We start from the raw sequence: 16,819 nt of genomic DNA, 5'->3' as shown, positions 1-16,819 counted from the left end.
ATTCGGTGGGGGGGCAACAGGGGGGCAACAGGGGGGGCAAGGAATAACCTAGGGGGGGCAATTGCCCCCCCTTGCCCCCCTGTAGCGACGCCACTGTCCATTAGGCAAACTTGGCATGTGCGTAAGGCTTCAGAGCTTTGGGGGCCACTAGTGCTTTAGTGGGTAATACAGCTGCCACACTGTTACTGGCAACACAGTTGCACTGTCCAAGCTACTCAATATGTGAGGCATCTATGTAATGTTGTGCTGCACGATTAGTTCATTCGGTAATACTGCGTTTTTTCCCCCCAAAAGAATTGTTATGATCAAAATGGCTGTTCCTTTTGATATCCTGGTGTGACTTTAAATATGATCATTTAAGGTTTGATTTTGAAAACAACAGGTATGGGAGCAATATATTAAGATCTTTTGGTTGCAAAGGACACGTTGTTATAGCTTTTTTGGGAACGGCATTAAATGCTTATTAGTACAATCAGAGTTGAACAGTAGCATCCAAAGGGCTTTTCGTTTTAGAGCAATTGCTGACCTGGTTTACAGTATTCAGCATCATACAATATGAAAGCAAGGTTATAAACTACTCAACATTACAAAAGTAATAAATAAATGATTAGATGTTTCAATGCTGCAATGCATTTAAATTGGTACCTTTTTTATGAGTCTGACACTTTTAGCAGTACAGGCATTACTTATCACAGGTAACCTTTAATCTGCCTGGTTAATGTGTATAAAAGCCTGTAGGCAGAGATGTGAAAAATGTGGTGGTGTAATCTGGCCTGGACTAATAGGGTTTTATATACGATTCTCTTTCTGTTGTTCACTATATAATTTTAATGTGTTTTACAACACTAAGCACAACCAACCTACCACCATTAAACCTTGTTCTTTTTAATTTTATGTTACTATCAACCGTTTATTAAGGATTATTATTTGTTTTATATAGCACCATCATACTCTGCAGAGTTGTGCCAGATGATTCTTCTAATAACCCTATGGGATCCCTTGTGTGTATCAGTAGGCATTTGTGTTATAGTGCTGGTACATTAGAACATTTACAAAACTACAATTCATCACAACTATTTTTATACTAACAGAGAAATCCTTGAGAATAAAAATAGTAGAGAAACCCCCGCTTTGTGGGAACTTTTTGAATCTGTACTGCACATAGTGTTTTTCCAAACCTTTAAGAAAGTTAGCTTAATTGTTTGTTTACACAGTAGAATTCATACACGTATATAATGCTCCACATTACCATTCATATTTTAGTTCTGTGACCTAGGCACTCTGATCAAGACAATCTGAGCTCCGGAAAAGAGAATAAAACTCCTGACATAAACCTTCCTGACATTCCTGTGGCCAGCTATATTTAATTTCTTATTATCCAGCTTATTTTATGTATTAAATTATGATATATATATATATATATATATATATATATTAGATGAGTTATATCTTAATTTAATACATATAAGTCTGGATATTTAAAGATAATTTATAATACAGTTTGTATTTACATCTGTATTTAAGCTTTTTTGTAGTATATATTTTTGTGTGTCCGTTATTAAAAGCATGGTAGGGGACAAATGTTATGCTTACATATTTCTTCTTATTTATTGGGCAAAATGGAATTGAAATGGTTAACACAGACATAGTGCGTTAAAAATGGCTAAGTACTTTGTCCATTTTACATAGTAAAACACAGTATACTATGGCTGATTGGCTGTGCAAAGAAGGAATTTCCTTCCAGATCACTGCATATTGTTCCAGTGTCTTGAACAGACAAAAAAAAAGACTTTGTGTCGCTTAGAATTCGTAAGATGTTATATGCACGATTCCCTTCTTATGAAAAGCTGTGAGTGAAAAATCTTCTCTCAAGTAATAACAGAGTATGTAGTTTGATTATACAAAAAAAACATGTTTATATTAAAGGTAATGTACACATATATTTACAAATAATTTAAAAACTGTTCTTTTATTGAACCAAAACCTTAAACGTGTAAGGCATTATTACGTTTTGGAAAGTAAAGTTAAAAGTCTATTTCTTTATAGCACCTAATAAATGGAAATAAATTGCACAAATCAAGCTACACTAAAAAAATAAAATAAGATGCTTTTTATCTATGCTTAAAATTCTTTTTTCATCTTGGTACATGAGTGACCTTACAAATCTATGAAATCTAGGAAAACATAACATTATGGCCCATTCATTTTTGGACAATAAATTCCATTTTCTGCCCATTCGGTTTGGAAGAAAATCGGGAGGATTTTATAAATTTGGACCCACATTCACTCTCACACTCTCTGAATGTCTCTCTACCTTCTTGGCCGACTGCTTCTGTGTCTCAGGGCACCTCCTCTTCTTTAGCATCCTCTTCATCTTCTTGTTCTCTGTCTCCTTGTCCTTCCATCTTCATTCCTCATCTGCATCTCTGCGGACATGACCTCCCTGTGAACTTCCACAAAGTAGCAGTGCTTCCAGTGACATCCTTCAACTGTGAGGGGAATGTCACCGGAAGCTCCGCCATTTTTGCAGACGTTTGGGGAGGTTATCTTCGGGCAAAATGGTGAAGCTTCAAGGCATACCACCTCCAGTGATCCTCCATTCAGGCAAGAAGATGTCACCGGAAGCACTAAGTTAATGGCAGATTATCTTTGGGCAAAATCTAAATGTGTTTTAATTCTTTAATCTCTACTGCTATTCAGTATCTGTATGAAGGACCAATACATTGTTCATGCCTTCAGTCTCAATAATGCACTGGACTTTTATTTAACTGCAGCCCTTCTGTTAATCTGTATACCTTAGGTGTCTTTAATAAATGAGCAGTATTTGATGTAGAGCTGCAACTAACGATTATTTTAATAATCGATTAGTTGGCCGATTATTTTTTCGATTAATCGATTAATCGGATAAAAAAATGAATGTAAATTTTTCATTTATTTAAAATAATTTACTAAACAAATGATGTTAAATACAAACAGCAGAATAAAAAAAACTTTGATAATACATTTCTTGTCTTTATTTCCCAACCAGCCCCCCAATATATGCACATTTGAGCCCAGGCTTGCTACGCTGCCTCCCAGACATGCCATGCTGCCCCCCCACATATGCCACGCTGCCTACCACAGCACTCCACGCTGCCTCCCACATATACCACACCACGCTGCCTCCCACATCTGCCACTCCACGCTGCCTCCCACATATGCCACTCCACACTGCCTCCCACATCTGCCACTCCACGCTGCCTCCCACATCTGCCACTCCACGCTGCCTCCCACATCTGCCACTCCACTCTACCCCCCACATGCCACTGTGCCTGATACGCCTTATACCCCCTGAAACACCACTCCATCCTCCCCAGACATGCCACCCTGCCCTCCCCACATATGCCACGCCATGCTGCCTCCCACATCTGCCACTCCACAATGCCTCCCACATATGCCACGCTGCCTCCCACATCTGCCACTGTGCCTGATACGCCTTATATCCCCTGATACCCCACTCCATCCTCCCCAGACATGCCACCCTGCCTCCCAGACATGCCACTTCTCTACCCCCAGATATGCCTTATACACCCTGATACACCACTCCGTCCTCCCCAGACATGCCACACTGCCCTCCCCACATATGCCACTTCACTGCCCCCAGGATTTAGATTCCCCTAAATTAACCCTAAACTCCCCATTAACCATAACTGCCCCTAAATTAACCCTTAACACCCCCTTAACCACAGCATCCCCTAAATTAACCCTAAAGACCCCATCAACCACAGCATCCCCTAAATTAACCCTAAACACACCATTAACCACAACTGCCTCAAATTAACCCCAAACACCCCATTAACCACAGCTGCTCCTAAATTAACCCTAAACACCCTATTAACATAACTGCCCCTAAATTAACCCTAAACACCCAATTAACCATAACTGCCCCTAAATTAACCCTAAACACCCCACTAACCATAACTGGCCCTAAATTAACCCCCACCTCCCCTAACTTTCAGTAGCCCAAATATATATATATATATTACATACATATATATATATATATATATATATATATATATATATATATATATATATACACACACACACATAATATATATATATATATATATATATATATATATATATATACACATATACTTACAGTTAGATGAGTGTCACAGCCATGTGGTTCTGGCCTGGAGAAGGAAGGGGCGGGGCCAGTTGTCACAGTGATTACAGGGAGGGGGAGTAAGTAGGAGCTGCTGCTGTGAGACGGTGAGTCAGACTAAACGGATTATATAATGAGGGGGATTTTTCAGAGCGTTTGCTCTGAAAAAACCCTCATTTTATAATCGATAATAATCGATTCAACTAATCGATAATGAAATTCGTTGCCAACGAATTTCATTATCGATTATTATCGATTTTATCGATTAGTTGTTGCAGCCCTAATTTGATGAATGGCCTACTATATACCATCAACGGTGGTGGAACACTCTAAAACTGGCACATCTACTGGCACCTACTACTGTACCCCAGTCTCCCCATTTTCTCATTTCACACACTAGATCACATGCATTTTTAAATTGTTTTTGTTCTATAAATCATTTTTTAAAGCAGCACATTTCTGCCCAAGACTAGAACTATAATATATGTACATATAGAAAAATGAATGGCTTACAAGGTCAACAGAAGCTTCAAGTCTTAATTAATATCTCCAGAGGTATGTTTTAATAATGTTAATGGTGGTGAATAAACAATAGGACTGCCGGAGAGCAAAATCTGCTGAATGAGATAAAAGGAATACAGAGAGAAGAAAGAATTGAGATGACTGAACCCACAAAAGTTGAAAAGACATAGAAAATAGTAAGACTTAAATAAATTTATTTAGAACAAAAATAGATTAAACTATGGTTCCGCAGCATAGCATGGATGCAGCTAATTACCTTTAAAAATGTATAATCTTTTGTATCACCTACTTGCAATCATTTGATATTTACTATCCATAGAATTAAAACAAGGCCTACCAATTTGTCCAGCACACATGATCTTGTGCCTCTATAAGCACTATTATCTCTAGGGCACAAGAAGTAATTATACCTTTGAGGTATGCTTATATCAAGCATTTAATGTGTTTAGCTACTGTCATTTTTTAACAAAAAATAAATCCACAGTTTGTGCAATTTTATCAACAAAGTAAAGTGGTTTCTGTATTGAGCCTTTTTTGTGATATTGATAGTAAATATAAAAAGTTGCATGTGTGCACAGAAATAATAAAAAAAAAAGTGTCAGGAGAGAGTAAACATGTTTCAAAGGTTCATAAACCTGACAATCTGGCTAAAACTTTACTTGAAGTATGTTAATGAATTAAACCATTTCTCAATCTGAATCAATGAGCTAGAGCAGAGACATACTAGGTCAATCAACCAAAATCTACTTTGAGGTAACCAAAAATAAGACAGAACTTCATATGTATAAGCATTTGCAGGATATTGAATACCACACATATGGTATGTAGCTGAGAAACATAAAAAGCCACAACGTTTTTTATATATATATAAACTAAATAAAGGTAAATCTTTCTAGAGTTTCAATTTACAGAGATCTTTGAAAAATATTGATTTAACAGAATAAATAAACATTGTTAATACAATAAACTTTCCATAATCTTTAAAAAAATACCAACTTTTACCGTAAGGCTCAATTGCTTTTCAAAAATGTAACTATAAAGGCATTTACATACATACTGTACACAGTCTGGTAGGTTTTCTTGTAGATCAGCTGGTAACCGTTGCATTCTTTAAGTTAATTATTCACAAGGCTTTTCTTGCCATACTGTGGGATAGATTTATCAAAGGATAGTCACATTTTGTTTTTTATCTAATTACAGTTATGGTCATCTAATACTTAAAATCTCTTTTCACATAAGAGCATATCTTATAAAATAATACTATTAATAATACTATTTATTATTTGCTACTGTTCATAAACCTAAAGCACGTTTTAGCAGATTTTCAATTGTGAGCCACGTCTGAGCCTCCATAACACCAAACAATGGCTTAAGTTAGTATTTGGCTTCCATAAACAAGGCTCAGTTTCACTATATAGCACCATACGGTTTCAAACATTCAGAACAAAGAAGCATTCTTTATCATTAAATGGTATTTTGGCATAATATATTTGTAGTATTTATATGATATATCCATTGTTAGAATGCCGTATCCAACCTTGCTAGATATGCATGCTACCAACATCACAGGTGTCCAAAGTGAGACACATTTGTTGAGGAAGTGTTGTTAGAGTTGCGAGTGGGGGCATGGCCAGAAACGGGCCTTTAAAAACAAACCTGCATCATGATCTGGTAAAGCAGAATGCCATATCACAGCACTTGACTTCTTTAGGTCACAAAGTGGTAAGGAAGTTATTGAGATTGAGATCTTTGTTTCAGAACACAGACCTTAATATATTTCACAGTTCAGTGACCCAATCAGAGATCATTTGATCTCCGCAACCAGCCAATGATCATCGCTGCTTCCAAATGCAGAACAGCGTGGTCATACCTGAAAATTGGGAGGTATGATTATGGGGCAGCTGAAGGAGCACAAACTAAAGCCGAGCTGTAAATTCACAAATAAATACCTTTTCTAGTATCCATAATGCTACTACTCCTTCTGCTCACTCACCAAAATGCAGCACCCTTTGATTAACCTATCCAATTGCATGTTTTCAGTACATAACTATTATGTATTGAGCAGTTCCACAACAAATAGAAACATATTTCCATAATAACAATACAATCTTTGAAATCACCTACAGCTTTCATTTTAAAATGTTGTTTCCTCAAGAACATCACAACAACAAAAATAATAACACTTACAAAATGCATTGGAATGGATTTTAGAAATCTATTTGAAATGCATTCGTTTTAACTACTAGAAATTAGTCCAAATAGTCATAGTTCAAGTCACATGGTTAATATAGCTTTATTTTTATTTCATGTTAGTATCTGACCATTTTGTGTAATCGGGTTAATTTTTTCCAGTGAGACATCAGCATCATAATCCAAAATCCCAGAGAATGCAGGAGACATTTTTTCCAAACTTTTTGAAACACCATTTCCATCTTCTTTACTTGTAGTATCTTCTTCAGGACAGATAACAGCATGTGGAATCAGGTAAACCAAATTACACTCATTTGGAATTGAACCCTTGGGTTCCTGCTGGCATGAGTAGATAACAGCCCCGTTATTGTTAATGCTAACTGTTTCTATAGCATTGCTTGATGTAGGACACAGTTTGTAGCATCCTAGTAGGGTTGAGAATGCTTTGCGGAAATCTGCGTTAAAAGCGTAGATGATGGGATTTAAAGAGGAATTTGCCCAACCAAACCACACAAAAACATCAAAGGTGGTAGAGCTAATGCAGAAAGGTTCAGCACCTCTTGCAGGTGCACCAGGATCACAAAATGGTACCATGCAGTTCAGTATAAAAAATGGTAACCAGCAGCAAACAAATACTCCCATAATCACAGACAATGTTTTTAAAACTTTAGTTTCTCTTTTAAAAGAGGTCTTCAATGAGCTTTCTGGTTGTTGGCAATCAATACTGCTTCCATTGCCTGTACTACTTTGGCAGTTCTTAGCGTGTACAGCTGCTCTTTCCAAAGCCGAGATGCGTCTTATTTGTTTGGCTGCAATTCTGTAGATTCTTGTGTAAGTTACAATCATAATGGCCACCGGTATATAGAAGCTAATCAATGATGAAGAAATTGCATACGTCCTATTTAAGCTGGAATCACAATTGTCCAGCGTACTACCTTGCAGAGTAATGTTCAAATCAAAAAAACTTGTAGTTTTAGCTTTATGCCAATTAAGTTGCACAGGAATGAAAGATATCAGGACTGATAAGGTCCAAGCAACACTTATCATAATGAAAGCCACCTTAGGGGTCATTTTCCTTTCATATCTAAATGGACTGGAGATCGCCCAATATCTGTCAACACTGATCACACAAAGATTCAAGATGGAAGCCGTCGAACACATTATGTCAAAGGCAACCCAAATATTGCAAAAGGAACCAAATGGCCAAAAACCAGCAATCTCAGCCACTGCTTTCCAAGGCATTACCAAGACTGCTACCAAGAGGTCTGACACAGCCAAGGAGATCACAAAAAAGTTTGTGACTTTTGACCGCAAGTGACGAAACTTGATGACAGCTGCACACACCAGAGTGTTACCTAGGAGAGTTGAAAGTATTAAAACAGACAGAAAACAACCTGTTAGAACACGAAAAGATGAATCTTTTTCTGTAGGTAACTCTTCTCCATCCATGCTGGTAATGTTTAGAGTCATTTTTTCTCACGTAACAAAATCATGTCATTGTTGCTTTTTAATTATCTCAGAAGTATATAACAGATACTACGCATTGAAGGAGATTGTTAGTCGGTGCTACTTCACATATCCATTTGAAAAAGTTTATGGTATTCTCCAGAATAATAAGAAAAAGCAGCTCCAACAGTGTGACCATTTTCAGTTAAAACAAAACCATTTCAAGCGGCCTAGATCTTCAGTTTGCCATCTTGTACTTAATATGTGTAATCACAAGAAAGGATCTGGCTGTGGCACTGCCATTTTGATGTTGTATAAACAGATACAGTATCCGAGGATGTAAGCACTTTTTTAGGCCGCATAAAATTGGATATTGATCCGATGTACTTCAGGTCATCTTAGTTTGTTTGTATATTCTATTTTTGTACTTCAGTTTTCCTCTTTGTACTTAATGTACATTTTTTTTTAAAAAAAAGACAGGTAAGACATCACTGAATACCGATCACTACATTGTCAAGGTTGCCTTTTTCATGGACATTTGGATGTACTTTCAAGAGGCTGTTAAGAAAAGAAAAAAAAACATTTTAGTATGTATGTAAAGAAATGCTTCTTTTCTTTCCCTTCAAAATGCTGCATCCTACACTATTCTAAAGTTCTAATTTTTCATTCAAAGGAAAATTCTTAAGTGCTATAATGTTGCTTTTATCACCATTAAAATGATGTGACATGAAATGTTATTTCAGCACTCTTAAGGCTCTATTTGCGAAATGCACAAACACTGCAATGAACAGAGAGGATATTTTTGCATAAGTATCCTCACTGAATGTTGCCATGTGAATGTTAGTTACTTTACTGTATGTTAAATGATCTTTTTTTTTAATTTGCCACTTAACCTATTTATGCTGCATGAAGGGGTATTTTAATAAATGCGTTATATAGGTTTTAAGACATGTATGTAGGAACTGATGCATTTTAACTTTCAAGATATGTAAGTGATTTAACCCATGCACGTTAGTCATATGCAATTTGATAGATTTCAGCAGGAACAAATCATACTCATCATCATTGGATCTAAATAGTTTAATAAACAGATCTAAAGTAGTGTAAGGAAGCTTGAAAATTTTTGGGACACCAAGATATAGTTGTGCAGCACACTTGTGCTAACAATTCTACAATTATTTTTTTCAGATCATTGAATATATTTAAAACAGATCAACAAAATAATACATGAATGCTAGGGGTTCAAGATCAAAATTTTCACGTGAGAAACTTAACCAAATGTTAAGATATTTCACAATGATGTTTAACAAAACAGTTTATTCCTTGTGTACCTTAATGACTAATTTATAGAGATAGATATAAATTGATGCATCTCTTAACTTTGAGAAAGTAATATTAGCCTAAAAATGTCATATCCTAACTAGAGATATTCTCTAACACAGAAACCACACGGGACATCAGAATTAAAAGACATGTCACGCAATTCCTGCATTGGAGAAGGGAAAAGGGCAATTGGGCATTCAGGTGATGTTTCCCAATTCCATAATTACAGTAGCTGCCTGCACAAGCTTGGAATACCAATAAGCAAAAAGCAAAAGTATATGTACTGACGAGTACATATAAAAAAAGGAAAACACTTTTGCATCAGTTAAGTATTAGTATTAGACACATACATTCATCTATTTCATTCGGAGACTGAAAAACTAAAAATGACAGAAATAAAACAGAATTCTAACGAATGGTCAGACACTATTTGCCTCATACCACTATTTGCATGGTAGCTGTTGGATTTCTAATCTGTAAATTATGTATCCTTACTTTTTTGTAACAATCACAAAACTGATGTGTTTTTGTATGTGGTTTATAGAGAATCCTCTCTAGGGGGTAACGTTTACCTACGTGCTAATTGTTTGGTTCTATTTTTAAGACCATAGAAGAACTGCGGAATAAAAATCACATGCTATGTATTCATTTCAGTAAAACTGAGCATAGTAGGCATCTGAGATAATCACTATAATCAAAGGTAGCTTCCAGGTAGATCTCCAACAGCTGTGTAACCGTAACTCCTTTGATGCTCTACTAATCTATTTCTAGCCAAGCATGATTGAAAGAATCGTAGTCCCCAAATAGCAGTGTGACCATCTAGCCACCCACAGCAAAACAATTCTAAAGCAATAATTGCTATTTTATTATATATATATATGTGTGTGTGTGTGTGTGTGTGTGTGTGTGTGTGTGTCATAGTAGCTTAGGGCCCTTCAAAACTGTTCACATATAAAAAAAAAGTCACCTTGAATTGCCACACATCCCCGCAATTGCATTAAAATTATGTTGTGAACAAAGTCAAAAGGTCATTGATTGACAGGCTCTGTACAACTGTACTGATTGACTTACAAATGTTGTTCAGACCTGCCTTTATTTTATATTCATTAAATGTATTATATAACTTAAATTAGGTTGGTGCAATGGTTGTTTAAACATCTTTTTTTCCGGCTCATGCATGGTAATTTTAATAGAAAATTCCAACCAACTATATGAGATACATTTTCTTGGCCACTTGTTTAACCCCTTAAGGACAATGGGCGGTCCCTAAACCCATTGAAAACAATGCATTTTGAGCCCGTACATGTACGGGCTTTGTCATTAAGGGGTTAATTTCGATTTTCGCAAGATTGTACCATATCTAACAGAGTAGAAACAATAATACAATCCCTGTTTCGGTCATGTTTCTGATGCATAAATGATACATTTCAACTGTATATTTCTTTAAAAACTAAAGCATTTTTATAGTATGAATCATTGACGTGAGTCATTGAGTCATGGAATATGTAGTTGGGGAGCTATCTCTACCTATATCAAGTGTCAGGTCCATGGTAAAATGATTATTATTATGGTATTTTTTATATATATATATATATATATATATATATATATATATATATATAAGATGGATGAGTTTAATCAATAACCCCCAACTAGGAGGAGAAAAGACAATGTGTGGGGCTTTTAGGTTTTATTAGAATCAGAAGTTTTAATGAACCTTTGAAGACCACAATTACAAGAGGAAAAATGTTAAAGCATTTTAAGTGATGTGAATCCCACGTGTATTTGAAAACTAGGGCAAGCCTAGAGTTCTAGTTCTGATATGCTTGGAAAAAACACTGAAGCTACAGTAGAATATTCATGCTACAAAACCAAAGCCTCACTCGGTATTACCTATGACTAAAAAGAATACAAAGATCTTGTTAAATAACCACAATAGATCTTGGGATTCTTCTGTGCAAATCTGAACCTTCCTGTGCACTGCGTGTGGTCAGATGAAAGGCTTCTGGGATAGATTTTAATGTGACTGTTTTAAAACTGCTATATGCAAAGCTTTCCATTTGAATGATGAAAAACTCAAAACAATCAATCCTTCTAACCTGCTGACAGGATACATAATGATTTTACGGATGTTAACCGTTTAATACATTCAAGTATCCTAAAGCTGTATGTGTACAATATAAAGGGGAATTGTTAGGTGCTTATTAAGTTCAGACACATGGATAGCATCCATGTTGTAGTGAATATAGTGACACGTTACTATATCATGCAGAACAAGAAAACAATGTTTCAACCTAGAGGGTCTTCTCAAGCATATAGTTGAATATGTAATCACATGTATTATGTACTGAAATGGAACGTGTTTTGCATTACTGATTGGGCTAGCGTTTCTGGTTAGAAAATACGTTACAGTAGAATTTTTTAACTGTAAAATACAGCTGATATCAGAGTGTCGCTTGTGAAAATGGAGAGCCTGTAGAAGATTAGGGCCCGATAACCCACAGGAGGTACCCTCTCAGAGAAGTTTGAAAAATATATCACAAAAACAGGGGTTGACAAGCCCCAGCAGCCATGGCTACTATAAATAATTTTTGTATCTGTTGTTTTTAAAATAATTTGTGAAATTCTCCTCTGTAACACAGACTTCTTAAATCTTTTCACACAATCACATATGCATGTTTCGTTACAAACATGGATAGGGCACACTATAGCAAGCTATTCTCATGTGAGACTACTCGGCACATAAAGGCAAACCTTGGTATGTCAGACTAAATGCATTTATTAACCAATTTACAGGAGTCGGGATTTTAATGTGAAAGCATAAAGCGTAAGTACATATCAAATGCAGTGTTATTGATAATAAAAATTAAAACCGACCTATATTTCATCTCTAAAGTGACTATTTGTAACTGCAAAATTCAGATGAATGTTGTGTAATCACATTTTTTTTGTTTTGTTTTAATCAGTACAAAACTGACTGAATATACTTTTCAATTTTGTGTGGTTTCTTTACAAAATGTACAGCTTTTTGTAAATGCCACTCAATATTACACATAACAAACTCGGATTATTAAACTGATTGATTAGCTGGGCAATAAATATTTCTATAAATATATAATAATAATTGTTTGGATGCAGTGCATCAATGTAGCATTTAAAAAGTAACTTTTTTTACATGTCTGTTGAAGAATACATTCATTTTTTTTTTAAAGATGGCTGTTCATTATTGGCTCCTCAAGGACAAGAGAATAATCTGGTTTTAATTAGACATTTACATTTTAATTCAAAGACATCCTAAAACTCTGTTTGGATTAAACAAAAACCCCATCTTCCTCATGATTGGAACCTGATCTTGCATCGCAATATGTGAAAATCCAGCCTGTTGAATGATTATTTCATGTGATACTTTCAGTGAAAACATATATTATCATGTCATTTAACGAGAAAGCTACCACTTAAAAGCCATGATCATTTTGTTCCATTGATATTAGCCTGACCAATATATGCAACTATAGAATCGTACCTGTTAGCCATAATAATATTATAATATATGGCTGAAGGAGAGACCTAAGTATCCTTGAAAGCTCGCAATGTAATACAGTTTGGTTAACCAAGGTATCTCTTGACCAATTTCAGTACACATAACTTTCTGTGGGTGATCATAATTACACTTGGATAGATGGGTATTCAGCTCCTTTAGAATTTGATCCGCTAAGAGCACATACTTATCACTAAAATATAAAACTTGCAGATGCGTACTATTGCTAATTTAGTTTATTGGAATTTATTTATACAATATTTACTGTATATTTTTTCATGCAGATGTTTAAACTAATAATTATTTTAAAAGTTATATCTAAAATGTTAACATTAATGAAAGAACCTTTGAATATATTCATAGGTTCTAGACTGGTTACTTCATTTAGTGAAGCGGAGAATATTATGTTCTTATTATACAATTATTACAATGGGAGTTATAGAACTAATGATACTGCACATGACCACTCCAAAATCATGTACTTACTGTAAATCAGAAAACTGTGATAGATCATATTTTTCAGCTAAATGTGGCAAGGTGGCTTTTACTCATATGTGTTGCTTTCATAAAAATGTAATACTGAAGTATAATTATACATGTAGAATGTGTACAGAACCCCCCCCTACATCTCGTTTTAGCAAGGCATACATCAAACTTATATATGATCCACAATCTGATGTGTTAACTGTCTTGAAACACCACATTAAATGTAGTGCATTATTAGTTACTCTCTAGTTTACATGGATTCATCACTAATTCATATCCAGCTAAAATACACCCTTAAATAGCAGTGGTATCCAAAATAAATGTCCTTTATGCTTTCAAGTAAACAAGCAGTGGTCTTGAAACACATTTACATAGCTAGTATACATTCTCCATTATATCTGTATGTCAACCATCATAAGTCAACAATAACATAGACCAGTTGGATGCCTGAAGTCATGGGGATAGATAATTAAATATCTTGGTGTGTTTATTTTGCGCTACTGAACAATTGGGTTTAAAAATGGCTTAAAATGTAACTATAAAAGTACAAATCGATGGCTAATTTTGACATTGGTGAAGCAATGAATGAAATGTTCTGAAGAGAGCAGCCCAAAATGTGCCAAAAGGGCCTTTTGCTTTTGGTGGAATAACTGCTATAATAACCATGCTTCAGGCTGCACACTGATACATACAAAAGATGAAGCTTCTTAATAGAAAGAGTATGTCCACCTCCTGGAGGTTAATACTGTACCTGCAATACACAGAGTAGGAGTTGTCTTGGTTTCTGTAGTACATAACTATTGCGAGTTGGACAGCTGTCATTGATTCTAAACTTGCATTCTTCATTTCTCAAGGTCTAAAAGTAAACCTGCATTCTTAATGGTTGTCCTGTAGGTTGCAGGGCCAACTGAGGATTTATAATGCCCATCAAACTTGGAACATGGTTCTTTGAAAGTTTCTCCAAATATTAATTTAGTGTTTAGTTTCACCTGACTGGGGTTCCCATTTGCATTAATTGCTGATATTACTTGTCCAAGATTCAGTATTCATTTTGAAAAAAAAAGGTTTTCCATTTCACATATAATATTAAATCAAAAGGTGTCCGTACAAATATTAAATCTGAATTTATACTGAGACAAGTGTGGAACAAAAATATTTGAACTTCTGCAGCAGGTGCAAATAAATTACTATAAGCCAGCATACAGGTTAAAATATCCAAGACGCAAATCTTTTCCAGTTATAATTAAAACTGTCCACCAGACCTGTATTGTTCCACTTGCCTACAATTTGTTTTTGTAGGTCTTATAATGCATATCTCTCAAACAAACAATCCAAATGGTTCCAGAGGATATAGGTTACTAGACATAACTCTTATCTTGGGATCATACCTTGGAACCTAAAGGTTTGGATCCCTGAAGATTTTTCTTGTGTAAATAAAAGATGGGTCTAAGTAGAAAACCCCTGGCTGTTGTTGCCCAGCTTCTGCTTGTTCAGGTAGCTTCTCATTCCATAGCATGTTTGTGTTGTCCAGAACTGTGTTCAGATGTATCCAGTCTTTACTTATAAAGGGCACCCAGAGAATATGAGTCCTCTTAAGTCTTCTTCAGAATCATGACCTAATAACCTCCAGCTGCACCTGAGCAAATATTGGACAGCAGGTTGCACACATTTACTGTTCCTTTAGTTTTGGTGTCTCCTAAATTATACACAAAAGACAAAGAAACAGGAAATAGCTCAGAATAAAATAATATAGATCCTGTAAAATAATATCTTTCATTCGGTACTGAATTATTTTTGAGATAAAATGATTCACACATGGCATAATTTCCCCAGCTTTCATAGGTATCATCTCAAAAATGTTGATATAATTATTGCTCCATATATATGTAGAAATTTCACATATTCTGTAATATTTTCACGTATTTTGTAATAAATGTTTTTATATATTCCAAGCTAAACAAGAAAGGAATGACATTTACTCAGTAGTATAAATGAAGATGAAATGGAGACAGACTTAAAACATTGCATCATATATTGGCTCACTTACATGTAGCTTGTGGAATTCAGATGATTCTCAAGATGATGCCGATCTCATCATATAGGAGATGAAAGCAGACTTCCTCATAAAACAATGCTCCCTTGTCTTTATCACTTTGAGACTGCGCTTGTTTCTGTACGCTTGGCTATGCTCTTCTTCTCATTGTTAGGTTACAGTCCGTCCTGCCTGGAGAACATGAGTTTCTGGCACCCTCTAGTGGCAGAAATCACATCTAACCTCCTCAAACCATCATTACTTAAGGAATGAAAAACTATTCATTTGTATGAACCCTTAAATTCCTGTTTGTGCGATTTTATGTAAGAGGGAAATCCAATCAATCAATAAATATAAATTACACTGAAATAAGGTGGAGCTTAGAGAGATGTCTACATGGCATCCAAATTCTATCCATACCTTGCACTTTTAATTTTAGAATTTCTCCTACAAAAGTATCGTGCCTGATACAGTAGGGTAAACATTATTGCACTTCTAATTAGGTTTACATCATGAGCACATTAAATGACACATGGTCATCTTTTTGTTCAGAAATGTTTTAGTCCTAAATGAAAAGTAATTGTGGTGGGACATTGTAAGACACAGTGTAAGAGCAAGAATGATTAGGAAGAATAGTAGTATTGGATCGACCACTGTGTCGCACTGTGGGGAAAACTTAGGTGGTGATGAATGAGGCTGGGTTGGTGGGATAAAGTGAATGGAGTTAGGGTTTCTGGCACAATGATGTAACATTTTAGTTGATATAACACATAGTTCATATATCTTCTGCCATGTGATGCCGGAACAGGCACTGAAGCAATACTGAGTATGGTACAATAAATTGCAGTTACAAGAGTAAAAGAAGTAGACCTTGTTTCAGATAAGTACAGTACTGTCATACGTGGAAAAATATTAAAGAAAAAGGAAAATGAATATATTTCTCAGTCTTAAATAAAATGTATTTTAGGGTGACACCTTTTATTTGGGAAACATAGTGAAAAGATGTAGAGTTAGAAGGTTTCGGGACCTAGGAAGTCTAGATCACCTACTATTAAAGACTCAGTCTTCTATTGGACCAACATTTCTATATTCATTGGCCTTTTATATTTTGGGAATTAGAATTTTAAATGAG

At 35.4% G+C, this 16,819-nt stretch overlaps 1 protein-coding gene and 1 long non-coding RNA gene across 2 annotated transcripts; both read right to left on the bottom strand.

The window, feature by feature from the left end:
* Positions 1-6,528: 6,528 nt before the first annotated feature.
* On the bottom strand, positions 6,529-8,364 carry DRD1 (dopamine receptor D1). Its single transcript, XM_053464414.1, has one exon. The coding sequence runs from the start codon at positions 8,330-8,332 to the stop codon at positions 6,977-6,979; it is 1,356 nt and encodes a 451-aa protein (XP_053320389.1). The 5' UTR covers positions 8,333-8,364; the 3' UTR covers positions 6,529-6,976.
* Positions 8,365-8,427: 63 nt separating this feature from the next.
* Positions 8,428-15,750, bottom strand: LOC128492297 (uncharacterized). The gene is made up of 3 exons (XR_008354076.1): positions 15,703-15,750; positions 15,044-15,351; positions 8,428-8,866 (listed from the first exon to the last, which is right to left on the bottom strand). It is a non-coding gene; the product is annotated as an uncharacterized LOC128492297 (long non-coding RNA).
* Between the last annotated feature and the right edge of the window lie 1,069 nt (positions 15,751-16,819).

Source organism: Spea bombifrons, chromosome 4, assembly GCF_027358695.1.
Source record: "Spea bombifrons isolate aSpeBom1 chromosome 4, aSpeBom1.2.pri, whole genome shotgun sequence".
Taxonomy (NCBI): domain Eukaryota; kingdom Metazoa; phylum Chordata; class Amphibia; order Anura; family Pelobatidae; genus Spea; species Spea bombifrons.
Note: the sequence above shows the minus strand (reverse complement) of the source record. Positions and strands in the feature narration are given on the sequence as shown.